This window comes from Mus pahari, chromosome 18, assembly GCF_900095145.1.
Source record: "Mus pahari chromosome 18, PAHARI_EIJ_v1.1, whole genome shotgun sequence".
Classification (NCBI taxonomy): Eukaryota; Metazoa; Chordata; class Mammalia; order Rodentia; family Muridae; genus Mus; species Mus pahari.
In genome coordinates, this window is record NC_034607.1 from 3,059,775 (window position 1) to 3,074,971 (window position 15,197).

The 15,197-nt window shown below is 51.9% G+C and overlaps 1 protein-coding gene across 8 annotated transcripts; it reads left to right on the plus strand.

The window, feature by feature from the left end:
* Nucleotides 1-581: 581 nt before the first annotated feature.
* On the plus strand, nt 582-13,711 carry Bag6 (BCL2 associated athanogene 6). Of its 8 annotated transcripts, none has more exons than XM_021217548.2 (25): nt 582-828; nt 1,477-1,597; nt 4,574-4,691; nt 4,788-4,984; nt 5,225-5,278; nt 5,437-5,511; nt 6,512-6,768; nt 7,105-7,234; nt 7,708-7,905; nt 8,121-8,373; nt 8,594-8,671; nt 9,014-9,126; nt 9,208-9,295; nt 9,650-10,053; nt 10,567-10,858; nt 11,008-11,177; nt 11,346-11,399; nt 11,516-11,618; nt 11,708-11,832; nt 11,981-12,127; nt 12,236-12,295; nt 12,400-12,543; nt 12,620-12,727; nt 13,145-13,291; nt 13,531-13,711. In XM_021217548.2, the coding sequence occupies exons 2-25, from the start codon at nt 1,490-1,492 to the stop codon at nt 13,624-13,626; spliced, it is 3,519 nt and encodes a 1,172-aa protein (XP_021073207.1). In that variant the 5' UTR covers nt 582-828; nt 1,477-1,489; the 3' UTR covers nt 13,627-13,711. The 8 variants fall into 8 exon arrangements, with proteins under 8 accessions (XP_021073207.1, XP_029387143.1, XP_029387144.1 ...); XM_029531283.1 differs by lacking the exon at nt 582-828 and adding an exon at nt 843-985; XM_029531284.1 differs by lacking the exon at nt 582-828 and adding an exon at nt 843-985 and having other exon boundaries at nt 9,211-9,295.
* Nucleotides 13,712-15,197: the final 1,486 nt, after the last annotated feature.

Here is a 15,197-nt window from a genome sequence, read left to right on the forward strand (position 1 = left end):
GGATTAAAGGCGTGCGCCACCACGCCCGGCTCTCTTTTCTTTCTTTCTTTTTTTTCCTACAAAGCTCTTGAAAAGCAGTAGAAATGTCTCAAATGCAATAGAATTTTTTTTAATCCTTAAACATAGCACTCCCTCGGAGCTCTCAATCAATAGGATGCTCAAAGTCTGCAAAGCGCCCAACCGGCCTAATCCCGCCAGGAACTAGAGTCGGGCACAAGCAAACACAACCCGCGGAACGCCCCCAGCCCTCCACGAAAAAGAGTGGCTTCCGGAAGAACAGAAATGACGGGAGGACCAGAGGGCTTGCAGAGTTTTAGGTAGTTAGAATTGTGCCTGTAAACCTCTCTGACCGTCAGGATAGGGACGTTGATAAACGAGGTGCAATCCACACAAGCCTCAGAATTTTTCTCGGGGAAACTGCAGCTTCCCACCCAGTCATTTTTCTTCAGGCGTTTCCAGTAGCCACCCCCGACCGGGTAGCGCTCTGGCGCGCGTAGGGAAGAAACGCACTTAGCCGGAGGGGGGCGGGGAAGTACTTAGAGTGTGCGCAGGCGTGCGCGGCTCACGCAGGCGCAGTGCGGTCCCCCGGGCGACGACGGCGGCGGCGGCTCCTCCGGGTGGTCGGCTCCCTCCCATCTCGGCCGGCCCGGGCCCGTCTTGCCCCCCAGAAACTCACTGTTCGGGGCTGTGGACTTTCTCATCGTGCCCCACGAAAGTAAATCGGGGGAGACTGGGGGAGCCGGAAGTACCGCCTCGAGATCCCCCCAAATACGATCGGGGAAACGGAAGTGGCCCTTGGTGCCAGGTTGGGGGAGACCGGAAGTGACGGTACCGTGGGGACGTCGGGGGCGGAGCCACAGGGTGGTGGGCTGTGTATGTGTGTTTGTATGTGTCTGGTCGCGTGTTGGTTAAGTCGCGTCGCTGGAATACCGACGAAAGGCGGAGGCGGAAGGCCGGGGCGGTCAGCGAGCCCGTTCAGCCTCCCGTGAGTGTCCGCGGTCCTGGGTCGGTGGTGATTTAGGCGGGTTCGATCGTGGTGCTGCGCGTGCGCGAAGCCACTTTTCTCGGCCGAGTCTAGCGCGACCCTCCCCCCCCTCCCCTCGCGTTGTCCTAGGATTTCCCGATCTCTCGGGCGCTTGCTCGGTCGCGACCGGTGATGACACTGGCTTCTGGTCGGTCTCGTGCTTGCTTCCCTGATTCCTAGCCCAACTGGCTCTCCCTATTGTGATTGGCATGGTGGAGCCCCTCCCACCTCTCGTCCTTCATCTCCCTATGCCGTCGATCTCCTACCCTTTGTGTTTCTGTTCCTGTGCCCCCGAATCAAAAAGGGGGGATGAGGAGGAGGATGAATATATTTGCTTGTGTATGAGAAACTTTGAAGGGATTGGGGTGGAGATTGGGTCCAGAGAGGCTTCCGGGTGTATAAAATACAGTGCGATCGACAGCGAACCATCCCCCCCCCCCGTTCTTCTTTAGAGAGCTGTCGGCCATGGAGCCGAGTGATAGTGCCAGTACCGCTATGGAGGAGCCTGACAGCCTGGAGGTACTGGTGAAGACCCTGGACTCTCAGACTCGGACTTTTATTGTGGGGGCCCAGGTGAGACACCAGTACTTTGTAGAAGGATGCGCCTGATTTTCTTTTTTTTCTTTTTTTTTTTTTTTTGCGCCTGATTTCCTTGTCATTGACTCTCTTGTCCCTTACTGGATAGGACATCTGATGTTCCTATTGAGTGAGGAGGTGTGGTTGCTGTTGAGTGAGGCAGATTTGGAGTCTGTCTTCACCTTGACAGAACTCAGTGAAGAGGAAAGTGGAAAGGAGGGATCTATACCTGTTCTGTGCAGACCCCAGCCCAAAGGGACAGACATGGCTCTGGCCTTTGGGACTAGATACAATACAGGGGGCACCTTGGACAAGTATGGTGTGTCACAGGGACCTCGGACAAGTTTGGTATGGGTGTTCTTTTTTAAACAGATTGTTCACAGATTCGTACTATTTTTATAAGATTAAAGAAACCTGCTTTCATCCACTGTGAAATAGAATTGCCGATAGCTGAGGCATAATTTGAGCCTCTTGACCTTAGTGCCCTGTGGCCACTGCATAATTCTTTGAGACACCACCATGAGCAGGTCATTTTTGTGGTTTTCTAAAGCAGATATTTAAAAAGCCACATAGACCTTTTGTCCGTAGGTACATGTGATAGTTAATTCTGCCCTACCAAGATTTGTCATAAGTACTTGTCGTTCTGGGGGGTGGGCACGGGATCTCCTATAGCCCAGGCTGACTTTCTGGGAGGTGGGCACGGGATCTCCTATAGCCCGGGCTGACTTTCTGGGAGGTGGGCACGGGGTCTCCTATAGCCCGGGCTGACTTTCTGGGAGGTGGGCACGGGGTCTCCTATAGCCCGGGCTGACTTTCTGGCAGGTGGGCACGGGATCTCCTATAGCCCGGGCTGACTTTCTGGGAGGTGGGCACGGGGTCTCCTATAGCCCGGGCTGACTTTCTGGGGGGTGGGCACGGGATCTCCTATAGCCCGGGCTGACTTTCTGGGAGGTGGGCACGGGGTCTCCTATAGCCTAGGCTGACTTTCTGGGGGGTGGGCACGGGGTCTCCTATAGCCCGGGCTGACTTTCTGGGAGGTGGGCACGGGGTCTCCTATAGCCCAGGCTGACTTTCTGGGAGGTGGGCACGGGTCTCCTATAGCCCGGGCTGACTTTCTGGGAGGTGGGCACGGGGTCTCCTATAGCCCAGGCTGACTTTCTGGGGGGTGGGCACGGGATCTCCTATAGCCCGGGCTGACTTTCTGGGAGGTGGGCACGGGTCTCCTATAGCCCGGGCTGACTTTCTGGGAGGTGGGCACGGGGTCTCCTATAGCCCAGGCTGACATTCTGGGGGGTGGGCACGGGGTCTCCTATAGCCCAGGCTGACTTTGGCCCCTGACCATTGCGCCTCTGTCGTCTGTGTGCTGGGTTATGTGCATAACCACATCAGACTTGGTTTGGCCCTTTTTCCTCATAGTGAAGTGACTTAGAACTGATGGTCTTGTACTAATGAGCCTCCTGTCTCTGCTTTCCAAGGCTGGGGTTTCAGGTGTATGCTATTGCTATTTTTGTTTGTTTGTTCTTTTTTCCACCTTCCTGTATTTATTTGTTTGTTTGTTTATTTTTGCATGTGTGTGGTTCTGATGGGCATTGAACCTTGGACTTAGCACAGAGCACTTACTACTGAACCATATATAATTGTGTGTTCCTTTCTGACTTTCTTTAAAGATTTGTTTATTATTTTATCTAAGTACACTGTATCTGGCTTCAGATGCACCAGAAGAGGGCATCAGATCCCATTACAATTGGTTGTGAGCCACCATGTGGCTGCTGGGATTTAAACTTCGGACCTTCAGAAGAGCAGTCAGTGCTCTTAACTGCTGAGCCATCTCTCCAGCCCCCCTTTCTGACCTTCTTTGTTAGTTATCTTTCCAGACCCCGTCTCCCAACCCCGTATTACTTACCATTGGTGGTGATGGTTGTTTTGGGCTATGTGTATTTTCAATTTCTTTTAAAAGAGTTTGTTTTTATTTTATATGTGAATGCTTTGTCTGGAAATATATATGTGCACCTTGTGTGCACTTGGTGCCTAAGAAGGTCAGATCCTGCAACCTGTGGCCTTTTCCTCATGTGGAAGTTAGGAATTTATAGCCCCTACTCTGTTACAGATGGTTGTGAACTACTATGTGGGTGCTAGGAACTGATCTCTGGTACTGTGCCAGAGCAACACTGAGCCATCTCTCCAGCCCCTCATTTTGTGTGGGTTTTTGTTTTTGGTTTTTTTTCTGATCATTTTGTGTTTTAAGTCAGGGTTTCACTCTGCAGTCATGGCTGTCCTGGTAGTCAGACCCACCTAGCTCTGCATCCTTGAGATTAGAGGCTGTGCCAGTGCCTGTCTGCATTCAGCTTTGAGATTATGGCCATGAACACCTGCTAATGTTGTAGTTTAGAAAAGGATCACTAGTCTCTAGATACTAGATAGCAAAGAAGGAGAAAGGGAGAGCTGTCTGGCTTCCTTCTTATTTACTGTTATTGTGGATTTTTTTTTTTTTAATTTAAGATAATCTCTGTACATAGATCTGACTATTTTAGAACTCACTCTGTAAACCAGGCAGGCCTCAAACTCACAAGAGATCCACCTGCTTCTGCCTCTCATGCTGGAGGCATACACCACCATGTCCCACTTATTTTTAATTATGTATTGGTATGTGCCTCTGCCTCTGGGTACAAGCGCTCATAGAAGCCAGAGACACTGAGTCTCCTAAAGCTGTGTTTACCAGTAGTTGTGAGCTGCTGCCCAATGTGGATGTTGGAAATTGAACTGGAGTTCTCTGCAAGACCAGTATGAGCTCTTAATCGAGCTGTTTCTCCAGCCTCACCCATTTATTTATTTATTTATTTATTTTGGGGGGGCATAATAAATATCAGCCTGTTGCTATAGTTGGCTAGTGACACTGTCTGATTTTGATGTTGGCACCCTCCCTCTTGATTCTTTCTCTCACTTTCTGATATCAGTGCATGGCTCTCCTTTCAGATGAATGTAAAGGAGTTTAAGGAACACATAGCTGCCTCTGTCAGCATCCCTTCCGAGAAGCAGCGGCTCATCTACCAGGGCCGGGTTCTACAAGATGATAAGAAGCTCCAGGAATACAGTAAGGGGCTAGGGGCTGCTGAGGTTAAGGCTGCTGTCCGGAGGCACCACTTTTATGGACTTAAAGGGTTTGCTGTGAATCTCTTTTTTTCTGCAGACGTTGGGGGAAAGGTTATTCACCTGGTGGAACGGGCTCCTCCTCAGACTCAGCTTCCTTCTGGAGCATCTTCTGGGACAGGCTCTGCCTCAGCAACTCATGGTGGGGCACCCCTGCCTGGCACTCGGGGCCCTGGGGCTTCTGTTCATGACCGGAATGCCAACAGCTATGTCATGGTTGGAACCTTCAATCTTCCTGTGAGCCTGTGTTTCTTACGTGGTAGGGTTTTGTTGGGAAGAATAGCTTTGGTTACAGCAGCTGCAGGGAGCTTGGAAGATAAGTGTCCTGAGAGATTGCATTTGGTTTGGAAAGCACTCTGATTGGTCCTGGCCTCAGTTTTTGAAGAAAGGAGGGTAGGGGCTCTAGGAAGGAATTGGTAGTGTGAGGGTTTTAGTATGTGGCTTCTCCCAGAGCAACTTCCCTTGCCCTTTCCCCAGAGTGACGGCTCTGCTGTGGATGTTCACATCAACATGGAACAGGCCCCAATTCAGGTATTGAGGGGCCTGGGAGGGTCAGGGAAGGGGATCTGGGAGAAGGAGGCCATGAGGTGGGGGAGGACCTGGCTGAGGAGATGCCTGGGAACTGGATTAGTATGTTGTGGAGCTCATGAATTTCTCTCAGACCTGCTGTGAACACCCTTGTCTTACAGAGTGAGCCCCGGGTCCGGCTGGTGATGGCTCAGCACATGATTAGGGATATACAGACCTTACTGTCGCGGATGGAGGTGAGTGGGCAAGTCTGGTAGGCCAGAGTTGGTTTTGTGTTCCTTCCTTTCCTCTCATGGTCTTGCAATAAGAACATTCCTGGCAAGGTCCACATGGGCTGGGGGAGACTGTCTCCCTAGTCTGGGGTTTCCTCTGTAGTTCTCTTAGGCAGAGATAGATAGTGTCTTTGTGAGGCTGTCTCACTACTGCCAGTCTGCATGCCTCAGCTTCTCAAGTGAGACTCAACAGGCGTGTGCCACTGTTGTGTGCAGCTGCCAAGCCTTCCGACCTCTGCTGTGTGAAGAGTTCATGTCAGATTTGCCAGATGATGCCACAGATGTCCTTCCCTTAAAGAAGTAGCCATTACCACCCCCCTTCTTTTACACACACTCCCTGGGCTGCCCTTGAACTCACAGTACCTTCTAGCTCCTCTTCTCAAAGTGCTCTACTCAGAGAGTTTGAGAGACCATGCATGGCTGCATGCTGCAGTTTTTAAATTTCCTTCCTTTTTTTGTTTTTTGTTTGGTTGTTGGTTTGATTTTGAGACAGGGTTTCTCTGTGTAGCCCTGGCTGTCCGGGAACTCACTCTGTAGACCAGGCTGTCCTTGACAACGCAAAGATCTGCTTGCCTCTGCCTCCTGAGTGCTGGGGATAAAGTTGTGTGCCGCCGCCTCCACCAGGCACTTTTTAACTATCTTAACTGTCTTGTTCAGTTTAGGGGGTACCCTAACTGTCTTGTTCAGTTTAGGGGTAGCTAACTGTGTTCAGTTTAGGGGTATCCTACCTTTGTCAGTGTGTTATAGTTGCAGCCTGGGACCATTTCCTCTCTTTGTGGAAATGAGGAGAGCATTTCCTCTCTGTAAACACTGTAGATACTAACTGTGATTCAGTTTCTGCTGATCATAGGAATGCATAGCCCTGCTTTTGGGGAGCCATCTCCACTCTTGTTTGGTCTGCATAAATCTCAACAGCAGTAATATTTTTCTGCCTTTGGTGTCCTGACTCTTCTTCCACCCTCAGTGTCGAGGGGGAACCCAAGCACAGGCCAGTCAGCCACCCCCGCAGACACCGCAGACTGTGGCCTCAGAGACAGTAGCCTTGAACTCACAAACATCAGAACCAGTCGAAAGTGAAGCTCCTCCTCGAGAGCCCATGGAGTCAGAAGAAATGGAGGAACGTCCCCCAACCCAGACTCCAGAGCTTTCGCCCTCAGGCCCGGCTCCAGCAGGCCCAGCTCCCACAGGCCCAGCTCCCGCGCCAGAGACAAATGCACCCAAGTGAGAGATGCAGGGAACCTTTGGGGACTTGGACTGGGAAGGCTGTGAGGAGAGGAAAGTGGTTGCTAGGGGTGGGTCAGAGGTCAGCTCGTGTAGATAAAGGTGGGTAGGCCTGGCATGCTAGCAGAAGGCAGGATGATCTCGGGTGCCCCTGGAGCCGTGGTTTGCAGAGGCCTTGTCCGGGTTTGCGCTCCTTTGCCCCCTTTGCATAGCACTGCTGGGGGATGGGAGCACTTGGCCTTCTCCTCTTGGCTGCTCTTAAGAGCGCAGAGAACGTCCCTGGGGAATGGCAGGGCTCTGAGGACAGCCTCACTCACTGCCCTGCTGTGTCCACAGCCACCCTTCCCCTGCAGAGCACGTGGAGGTACTCCAGGAGCTTCAGCGCTTGCAGCGCCGTCTTCAGCCTTTCTTGCAACGCTACTGTGAGGTCCTGGGTGCTGCTGCCACTACAGACTACAACAACAACGTGAGCCTTTGGTGCCCTTCCCTTGCTAGTACCTCAGAGCAACAGGTTGAGACACAGACAGTCCTTCACTGTCCTCAGTATTAGCACAGAATCCTCTGTAGGAGAGCGTCCTGTGATGGGGGTGGTGACAGTCAGTATATCCTTCATTGTTTAGGGAACATACAGAATAAAAAGAATTTCAGCATAATATTTGCCATGTTTTGTAGAAAATTCCATATGTGTATTGAATAGAATGTATTTGAGACTTTTTTTTTTTTTTTTTTTGGAAAGCTTTGGTTCATGCAGAAGCTTCCAGAGACACAGGGCATGGCATAGTTTCAGAGGTCATCCCTGTTCTTTTTCTTTTTCTGTTTTTCTTTTTCTTTTATTTATTTTTAATTCATTTTTTTACACTCCATATTCCATTCCCCTCCCCCATCTACCCCCATCTCTGTTCTTAATTTCATGCTTTTCTGGGTTTGACCTGGGCACAGCATGAGGGCCGTGAGGAGGACCAGAGGTTGATCAACTTGGTTGGGGAGAGCCTGCGGCTACTGGGCAACACTTTTGTGGCATTGTCTGATCTGCGCTGCAATCTAGCCTGTGCACCCCCACGGCACCTGCACGTGGTCCGGCCTATGTCTCACTACACGACTCCCATGGTGCTCCAACAGGCAGCCATTCCCATTCAGGTGAGTGCGAGGAGCCTGGCTGGCGGGAGAGCAGGGAGCATGCATGGTCCAGGAGGACGACTCAGCTCCTGACTTCTGGGAGGCTGGAAAGCAAGAAGCCTGGGGAGGCTGTGCTGGTGAGGCTGTGGGGTCTTTAGAGGTGACTCTCCTGGCACTCTGGATTGGGCTCTTGTGTCTCTCATATCTGTCTGTCTGCATGTCCATCTCTCTTCCAGATCAATGTGGGGACTACTGTGACCATGACAGGCAATGGGGCTCGGCCACCACCGGCTCCTGGTGCGGAGGCGGCAACCCCAGGTTCTGGCCAGGCCTCATCCCTGCCTCCCTCTTCCACCACTGTTGATTCATCAACTGAAGGAGCTCCCCCACCAGGGCCAGCACCACCACCAGCCGCCAGCCACCCACGGGTCATCCGGATTTCCCACCAGAGTGTGGAACCCGTGGTCATGATGCACATGAACATTCAGGGTGAGTTAGGACAGTTACTGGCAGGAGAGAGCCGCAGGAGCAGGGAGGGAAGGCCAGTGCTATGTGGGAAGGGCACGAGGGAGCTGCTTTGGCCTTGGGTTTGTGTGAAGGGAACCCAGCCTTCCTGTTGCCATGGGGACAGGGCAGGGTTTTGGAGGCATGACTGGTGGATGGCCTTGGCCCCACATTCTTATAGTTTTCTGTCTGTCTGCTTGCTCAGATTCTGGAGCACAGCCTGGTGGTGTGCCGAGTGCTCCTACTGGTCCGCTGGGACCTCCTGGTCATGGACAGACCCTGGGTAAGAACGAGATTATCAGTGTAGGCCGAGAGCTCTGGGTAGAAAAAGGGGTAGGGCTGAGTGGGTGGGCTGAAGGGGTCCAGGTTCAAGGTTACATCAGACCCACCCCCCAGGCTCCACCCTCATCCAGCTGCCCTCCCTGCCCCCTGAGTTCATGCACGCCGTCGCCCACCAGATCACTCATCAGGCCATGGTGGCAGCTGTTGCCTCCGCGGCCGCAGGTAATGACCTGGAAGGGGAGGACTGGGTGGTGGGGCGTAGTTCATGGTGGTGGGCATTGTCTGCTGGCAGGCAAGGACTGAACCCTCAGCTCTCTTTGATGTCTCTTTTTGCTATACACAGGACAGCAGGTGCCCGGCTTCCCAACAGCACCAACTCGGGTGGTGATTGCCCGGCCCACTCCTCCACAGGCTCGGCCTTCCCATCCTGGGGGACCTCCAGTCTCTGGAGCTCTGGTGAGCAAGGGTTGGGGGAAGTGCCAGTGGGGAAATTCTGGTGGATTGTTAGAAGGACAAGACTGAATCCTCTTGTTCCAGCAGGGCGCTGGGCTGGGTACAAACACTTCATTGGCCCAGATGGTGAGCGGCCTTGTGGGGCAACTTCTTATGCAGCCTGTTCTTGTGGGTGAGTCCTGTTCTTTCCTAGCTCAAACTTTAGACATTTCCAGCTGCCACTGGGTATGCCAGTGCATGCTTATAGCCCAGTGTCTGGGATGCTGGGACTGGAGGATAACAGTTCAAGGACATCCTGGACTCTAGACTTAACTTGTAAGTTAGCCTGAGCAATAAGATTGATTTGGGGCCAATGAGCATTCATGCAGCAGTGCCGGATGACCTCCCTGTCCTGCTCGCTGGTTACACCTAGTCCCTGTGGAGTGGACACACTTAGTTCTTGTTTTCCTGCTGGAAAGATGAGATGGGAATGAGGCAGCTAGAATATGGCTCTTGTTCACATTGTACTCTCCTTGGTTCCTGACAGCTCAGGGGACTCCAGGAATGGCTCAGGCCCAGGCTCAGGCCCCGGCCCCGGCCCCGGCCCCTGCCCCGGCTCCAGCCCCGGCCCCGGCCCCGGCCCCGGCCCCGGCCCCTGCCCCTGCTCCTGCTCCTGCTCCTGCTCCTGCTCCTGCTCCTGCTCCTGCCACTGCTTCAGCTAGTGCTGGCACTACCAACACAGCTACCACAGCTGGCCCTGCTCCTGGGGGTCCTGCCCAGCCTCCACCTCCTCAGCCCTCTGCGGCTGATCTTCAGTTCTCTCAGCTCCTGGGAAATCTGCTGGGGCCTGCAGGACCAGGGGCTGGAGGGCCAGGCATGGCTTCTCCCACCATCACTGTGGCAATGCCTGGTGTCCCTGCTTTTCTCCAGGGCATGACTGATTTTTTGCAGGTGAGTGGCTAGCTGTACTGCCCTTTTTACCCCCAGGCTCATAGAGCAATGGTATTCTGTTGTGGTTCTCTAGCTGCTGAGTGACAGCTCTTAGAGATGATTCTGCTGAGCCAACAGCCAGTGCTGTCACAGCTCTGGTGTGGCTTATCTATTCAGTGTCCTAAGAAGCTGAGGTCAGAGCTGGTTCTTGCTGTTCTTGCAGAGGACCTGGGATTGATTCTTAGCACCCACATGGTAGTTCACAGTCATCTGGAATTCCAGTTCCAGGGGATTCAACACCCTCTTCTGGTCTCCATGGGAAATAGGCACACACATTTCACAGTTATACAGGAAGGCAGAATGCCCATACACAATAAATACAGTGATAAAATAGGTTTGTTTGTTTTGTTTTTTAAAGTCAAGATCAGAATCTAGCTCTCTCACCTCTTACAGGCCTGTTGTTTGTGTCCACAGTGTAATTTTATATTCTTGACCTTGTGGTCTTTATTTTCTATTCTTAATTCCTTCTTCTAGGCATCACAGACTGCCCCTCCACCCCCTCCACCTCCTCCACCCCCACCCCCTGCTCCAGAGCAGCAGACCACACCCCCACCAGGGTCCCCTTCTGGTGGAACAGCAAGTCCTGGAGGCTTAGGTCCTGAGAGCCTGCCACCAGAGTTTTTCACCTCAGTGGTGCAGGGCGTGTTGAGCTCCCTCCTGGGCTCCTTGGGGGCTCGCGCTGGCAGCAGTGAGAGTATTGCTGCCTTCATCCAACGCCTCAGTGGATCCAGCAACATCTTTGAACCTGGGGCTGATGGCGCCCTTGGTAAGCAAAATGTGGGTTACAGTTTGGGGAAATAGCAGCCAGGGGAGGTAGTGGCCCTTCTTTACTAGTAAGATGGGGTTAGCTGATGGTCTATGGGGCTAGGCAAGAACGTGAAGGTAGTCGCTCACTTCCATCCCTCCCTTTCTTAGGATTCTTTGGAGCTCTGCTCTCTCTTCTGTGCCAGAATTTCTCCATGGTGGATGTGGTGATGCTTCTCCACGGCCATTTCCAGCCACTGCAGCGGCTCCAGCCACAGCTGCGATCTTTCTTCCACCAGCACTACCTGGGTGGCCAGGAGCCCACGCCTAGCAACATCCGGGTAAATGAAAGGCCAGATCCCAGACATTTCCTTCTTCCCGCCCCTCTTGTTAATCCTGCCTGCCTGCCTGTTAGACAGTGAAGCTGTGCTTCAGCCCAAACCCTGGAGTTTTAGGGTAGGAGTAAGGCTCTTGAAGGCTGTGGGCAAAACCTGTGGTGTTTCCTACAGATGGCGACCCACACACTGATCACTGGGCTGGAAGAGTATGTAAGGGAGAGTTTTGTAAGTGTCCTTTGTTTATTTCCTTCCGGTCAGGGTTTGGGTAGGGGTGGTGGTGTCCCTGCTTCCTCCTAGATCTTAAAATACTGATTCAGAGTTCTTGGTGTGTCTTGTCTCAGTCTTTGGTACAGGTTCAGCCAGGTGTGGATATCATCCGGACAAATTTAGAATTTCTCCAAGAGCAGTTTAACAGCATTGCTGCTCATGTGCTGCATTGTACAGGTCAGGCTGGGGGCCAGCCAAGCACAGGTAGTATGTCCTGTCCACACAGGACTGCCAGAATCATGTGTCCTCTCACATCCTCCCTGCAGACAGTGGATTTGGATCCCGGTTGCTGGAACTGTGTAACCAGGGCCTGTTTGAATGCTTGGCCCTGAACCTCCACTGCTTGGGGGGACAGCAAATGGAGCTTGCTGCTGTCATCAATGGCCGAATTGTAAGTACCACCCAATTCTAGGTCTCCGGCTTTTTTATTATGTCCTGTGAGTTTTAATTTTCTTCTCCAAACATTCTACCTGTTGCCCTGGATGTAATAGATTGCAAAAGTAGGTTGAGAGTTATATGGTCTGTTTTCTGGCCCTCAGCGCCGCATGTCTCGTGGGGTGAATCCATCCTTGGTGAGCTGGCTGACAACCATGATGGGACTGAGGCTTCAGGTGGTCTTGGAGCACATGCCTGTGGGTCCTGACGCCATCCTCAGATATGTTCGTAGGGTTGGTGATCCTCCTCAGGTAAGGGATCCAGTAGGGGGTGGTGTCAGGATGTAAAGAAACTGAAGAGATGGACTGGACTGGCCCCTCCCACCACAACTCCTTATATTTCTTTGACCAATTTCACAGGCACTTCCAGAAGAGCCTATGGAAGTTCAGGGAGCAGAAAGAACTTCCTCTGAACCTCAGGTACTGTTTGAGAAACCGAATAATATGGAGTAGATGGCTGGGAGAAAGGGGGCTTGGGAGCAAAGAATTCTGAAGTCTGGACCTTCCTGTTACATGCCTTCCAGAGAGAGAATGCTTCCCCAGCCCCTGGAACAACAGCAGAAGAAGCCATGTCCCGAGGTCCCCCCCCTGCTCCTGAAGGAGGTTCCCGAGATGAACAGGACGGAGCTTCAGCTGATGCAGAACCCTGGGCAGCTGCAGTCCCCCCTGTAAGTGGCAGGAGGTGACCCAGTGGGTTAAAGAGCTGTAAGTTGTGGGAATTATGGCAAATCCTTTCCTCCCCAGGAATGGGTCCCTATTATCCAGCAGGACATTCAGAGCCAGCGGAAGGTGAAACCTCAGCCGCCCCTGAGTGATGCCTACCTCAGTGGCATGCCTGCCAAGAGACGAAAGGTTGGTCTCTTTGCTGCCGCTGTGTCTCTGTCCGGTACCCTTGTTGAGCTAGAGGCTTTTGCTTGTTAGTTCAGTCTCTTCATCTAGTTAGGAACCCTGTTTGTGAGTCAGACTTGTTCATGATTGGTACATTGGTATATGGGCCTTTCATCTCACTGTTTTCTGGCAGTTCTGGTTCCTCAGCTGTGTCACCTCCCAAGTGATTAGGTGTGTAAGGTGGGCTTTGCCTTGAAGAATAGCTAGCTCCGAATCCTAGGTGATTTGACCTGCTGGTGCCTTCTTTGCTGTCAGAACCATGTGCAGGGTGTTCCCTGCCCTATACTAGTATAGACACTGGTTATCTAATGGAAAGGGTGAGCTGGGTGGTGGTACTGGGTCTGATATTGATCCCCTTTTCCCTTTCAACCTGTCCCCCAGACAATGCAGGGTGAGGGCCCCCAGCTGCTACTCTCAGAGGCAGTGAGCCGGGCAGCTAAGGCAGCCGGAGCTCGGCCCCTGACAAGCCCCGAGAGCCTGAGCCGGGACCTGGAGGCACCAGAGGTTCAGGAGAGCTACAGGCAGCAGGTGCCCCCACTTTGCAGCAGAATAGGGATGGTCTATTGGGAGGGGTTGGGCCAGGTTCCTGCTTCCCTTGATGGTCAGGGTTTTCCTTGTGGTATTTGGGAAGGCTTAGCAATCTCATATTGAGCTTGCCAGCATGGCTGGTGGGGAACATAATTCCTAAGGGTTGGTCTTTGTGCTTTCTGGGATCATAGGTCTGAAACCAGGGCTGCTCCTGACCTGCTTGTGTTTTCTCTTTCTAGCTCCGGTCTGATATCCAAAAACGACTGCAGGAAGATCCCAACTACAGCCCCCAGCGCTTCCCTAATGCCCATCGGGCATTTGCTGATGACCCCTAGCTTTCTCACCAGGGGACCACTTCCCCCCTTCCTTCACAGTATTTAAGAAATAAAAGTCGGATTTTCCTGGCTCCTTTGCCTAGAAGTGTCGAGTACCTTTTCTTTACAGGTTTCTTCTAATGTTCCATAGAAACCTAGCTATACACACACACGTCACACTCACACTCTCCGTATAGGGTGTCATCAGTTGAGGCTTAAGTAGCGTTCTGTGACACCCATGCTCCTCTACTAGCCCTAAGAGCCCTCACTTTAAGCTTCCACCTGGTCTCTGGAACAAGAAAGGCCTGATGACTGAGCTCCATGCCAAAGGAAACCAGGAACATGGGAGGTCATGTGGTGGTTTAAACGGAAATGGCCCCACAGCAGGTGGCAGTAGTGGGTGTGGCCTTGAAAGAAGTGCCCCTAGGGCTTTGAGGTTGCAGAAACTCAAGTCTTTGTTGCCTGCTGATCCATATGTATAAAGCTTGGCTCCTCTAGTACCATGCTGATAGAGGACTAAATCTCAACTTGTAAGCTAACCCTAATTAAGTATTTCCATGAGTAGCTGTCCTTCACAGCAATAGAAACCCTAACTAGGTCAGAAGTAGGAACCAGTTTTCCCAAGACAGACCTGATTGAAGAAATGTACACTTTGGTTTTAGAAAAACAATTGAATGCATTGTATGGGCCATGCTAGGAGCATTTTAGTGGTTGAGGGTCGTTTGAATTGTGTGTGGGGGGTCTGGTTTTAGTATGTGATACTGTACCAAAAATGTGTCTTTCTGCCCTTGTTCTAAAAACAAAAATTCTGAGACAAAACTGAAGACTCTCTTTAGTTTTGAAAGGGAATTTTCAGACAGTCTAGTATTGACTGTTGGTTATTTGTGCCCACACTTAATGCAGATATGAGAATAAGCAAGCTGAGGAAGGGAAATATAAACTGTACTGTTTAAGACCTGAGAAAGTGTAGAGAATCAAAGTTTGATGATGCCAAGTGGAATAAAGGGAGTGGTGGCCTCTGAGCAAGACCCCTCCCTGCTAAGCTCCCCAAAAGACAGAGTTTTCAAGGACAGCGGAGCTTAGGCAGCGAGGAAAAACATCACAGACCGTTGGTAATAGTGATTTAGAAAGGGCCATGTTCTAGCCCCAGTGAACAGCAGAACCTGGCAGCTTTGGTTCTGGCTTATGCTATCCCCTCTTGGGGGTTGGGAGGGGGAGGGGGTGTCTCTGCACAGAGACCTAGAGATGCCTGTGAAGCTGTGGAAAGATTTCCTTGGGGAATCCCAGTATCTCGGTGATGCCAGAGTGGAGGGATGAAGAAAGCTACTAAGGGAGTAGAACCAGCCAGAGTGTGTTGCTGCCAGCAAGCTAAATGGAGTTGGAAGATCTGAAAAGCTTTGACATCAGACATGGGAGAAAAGATTTTGGAGTTTGACCAGATTTTTGTTCGAACGTTGGTTCATTATTCCCTCACTATGCACTCTTTCAGAATGGTAATGTATAGTCGGGCGTGGTGGCACACACCTTTAATCCCAGCACTTGGGAGGCAGAGGCAGGTGGATTTCTGAGTTCGAGGCCAGCCTGGTCTACAG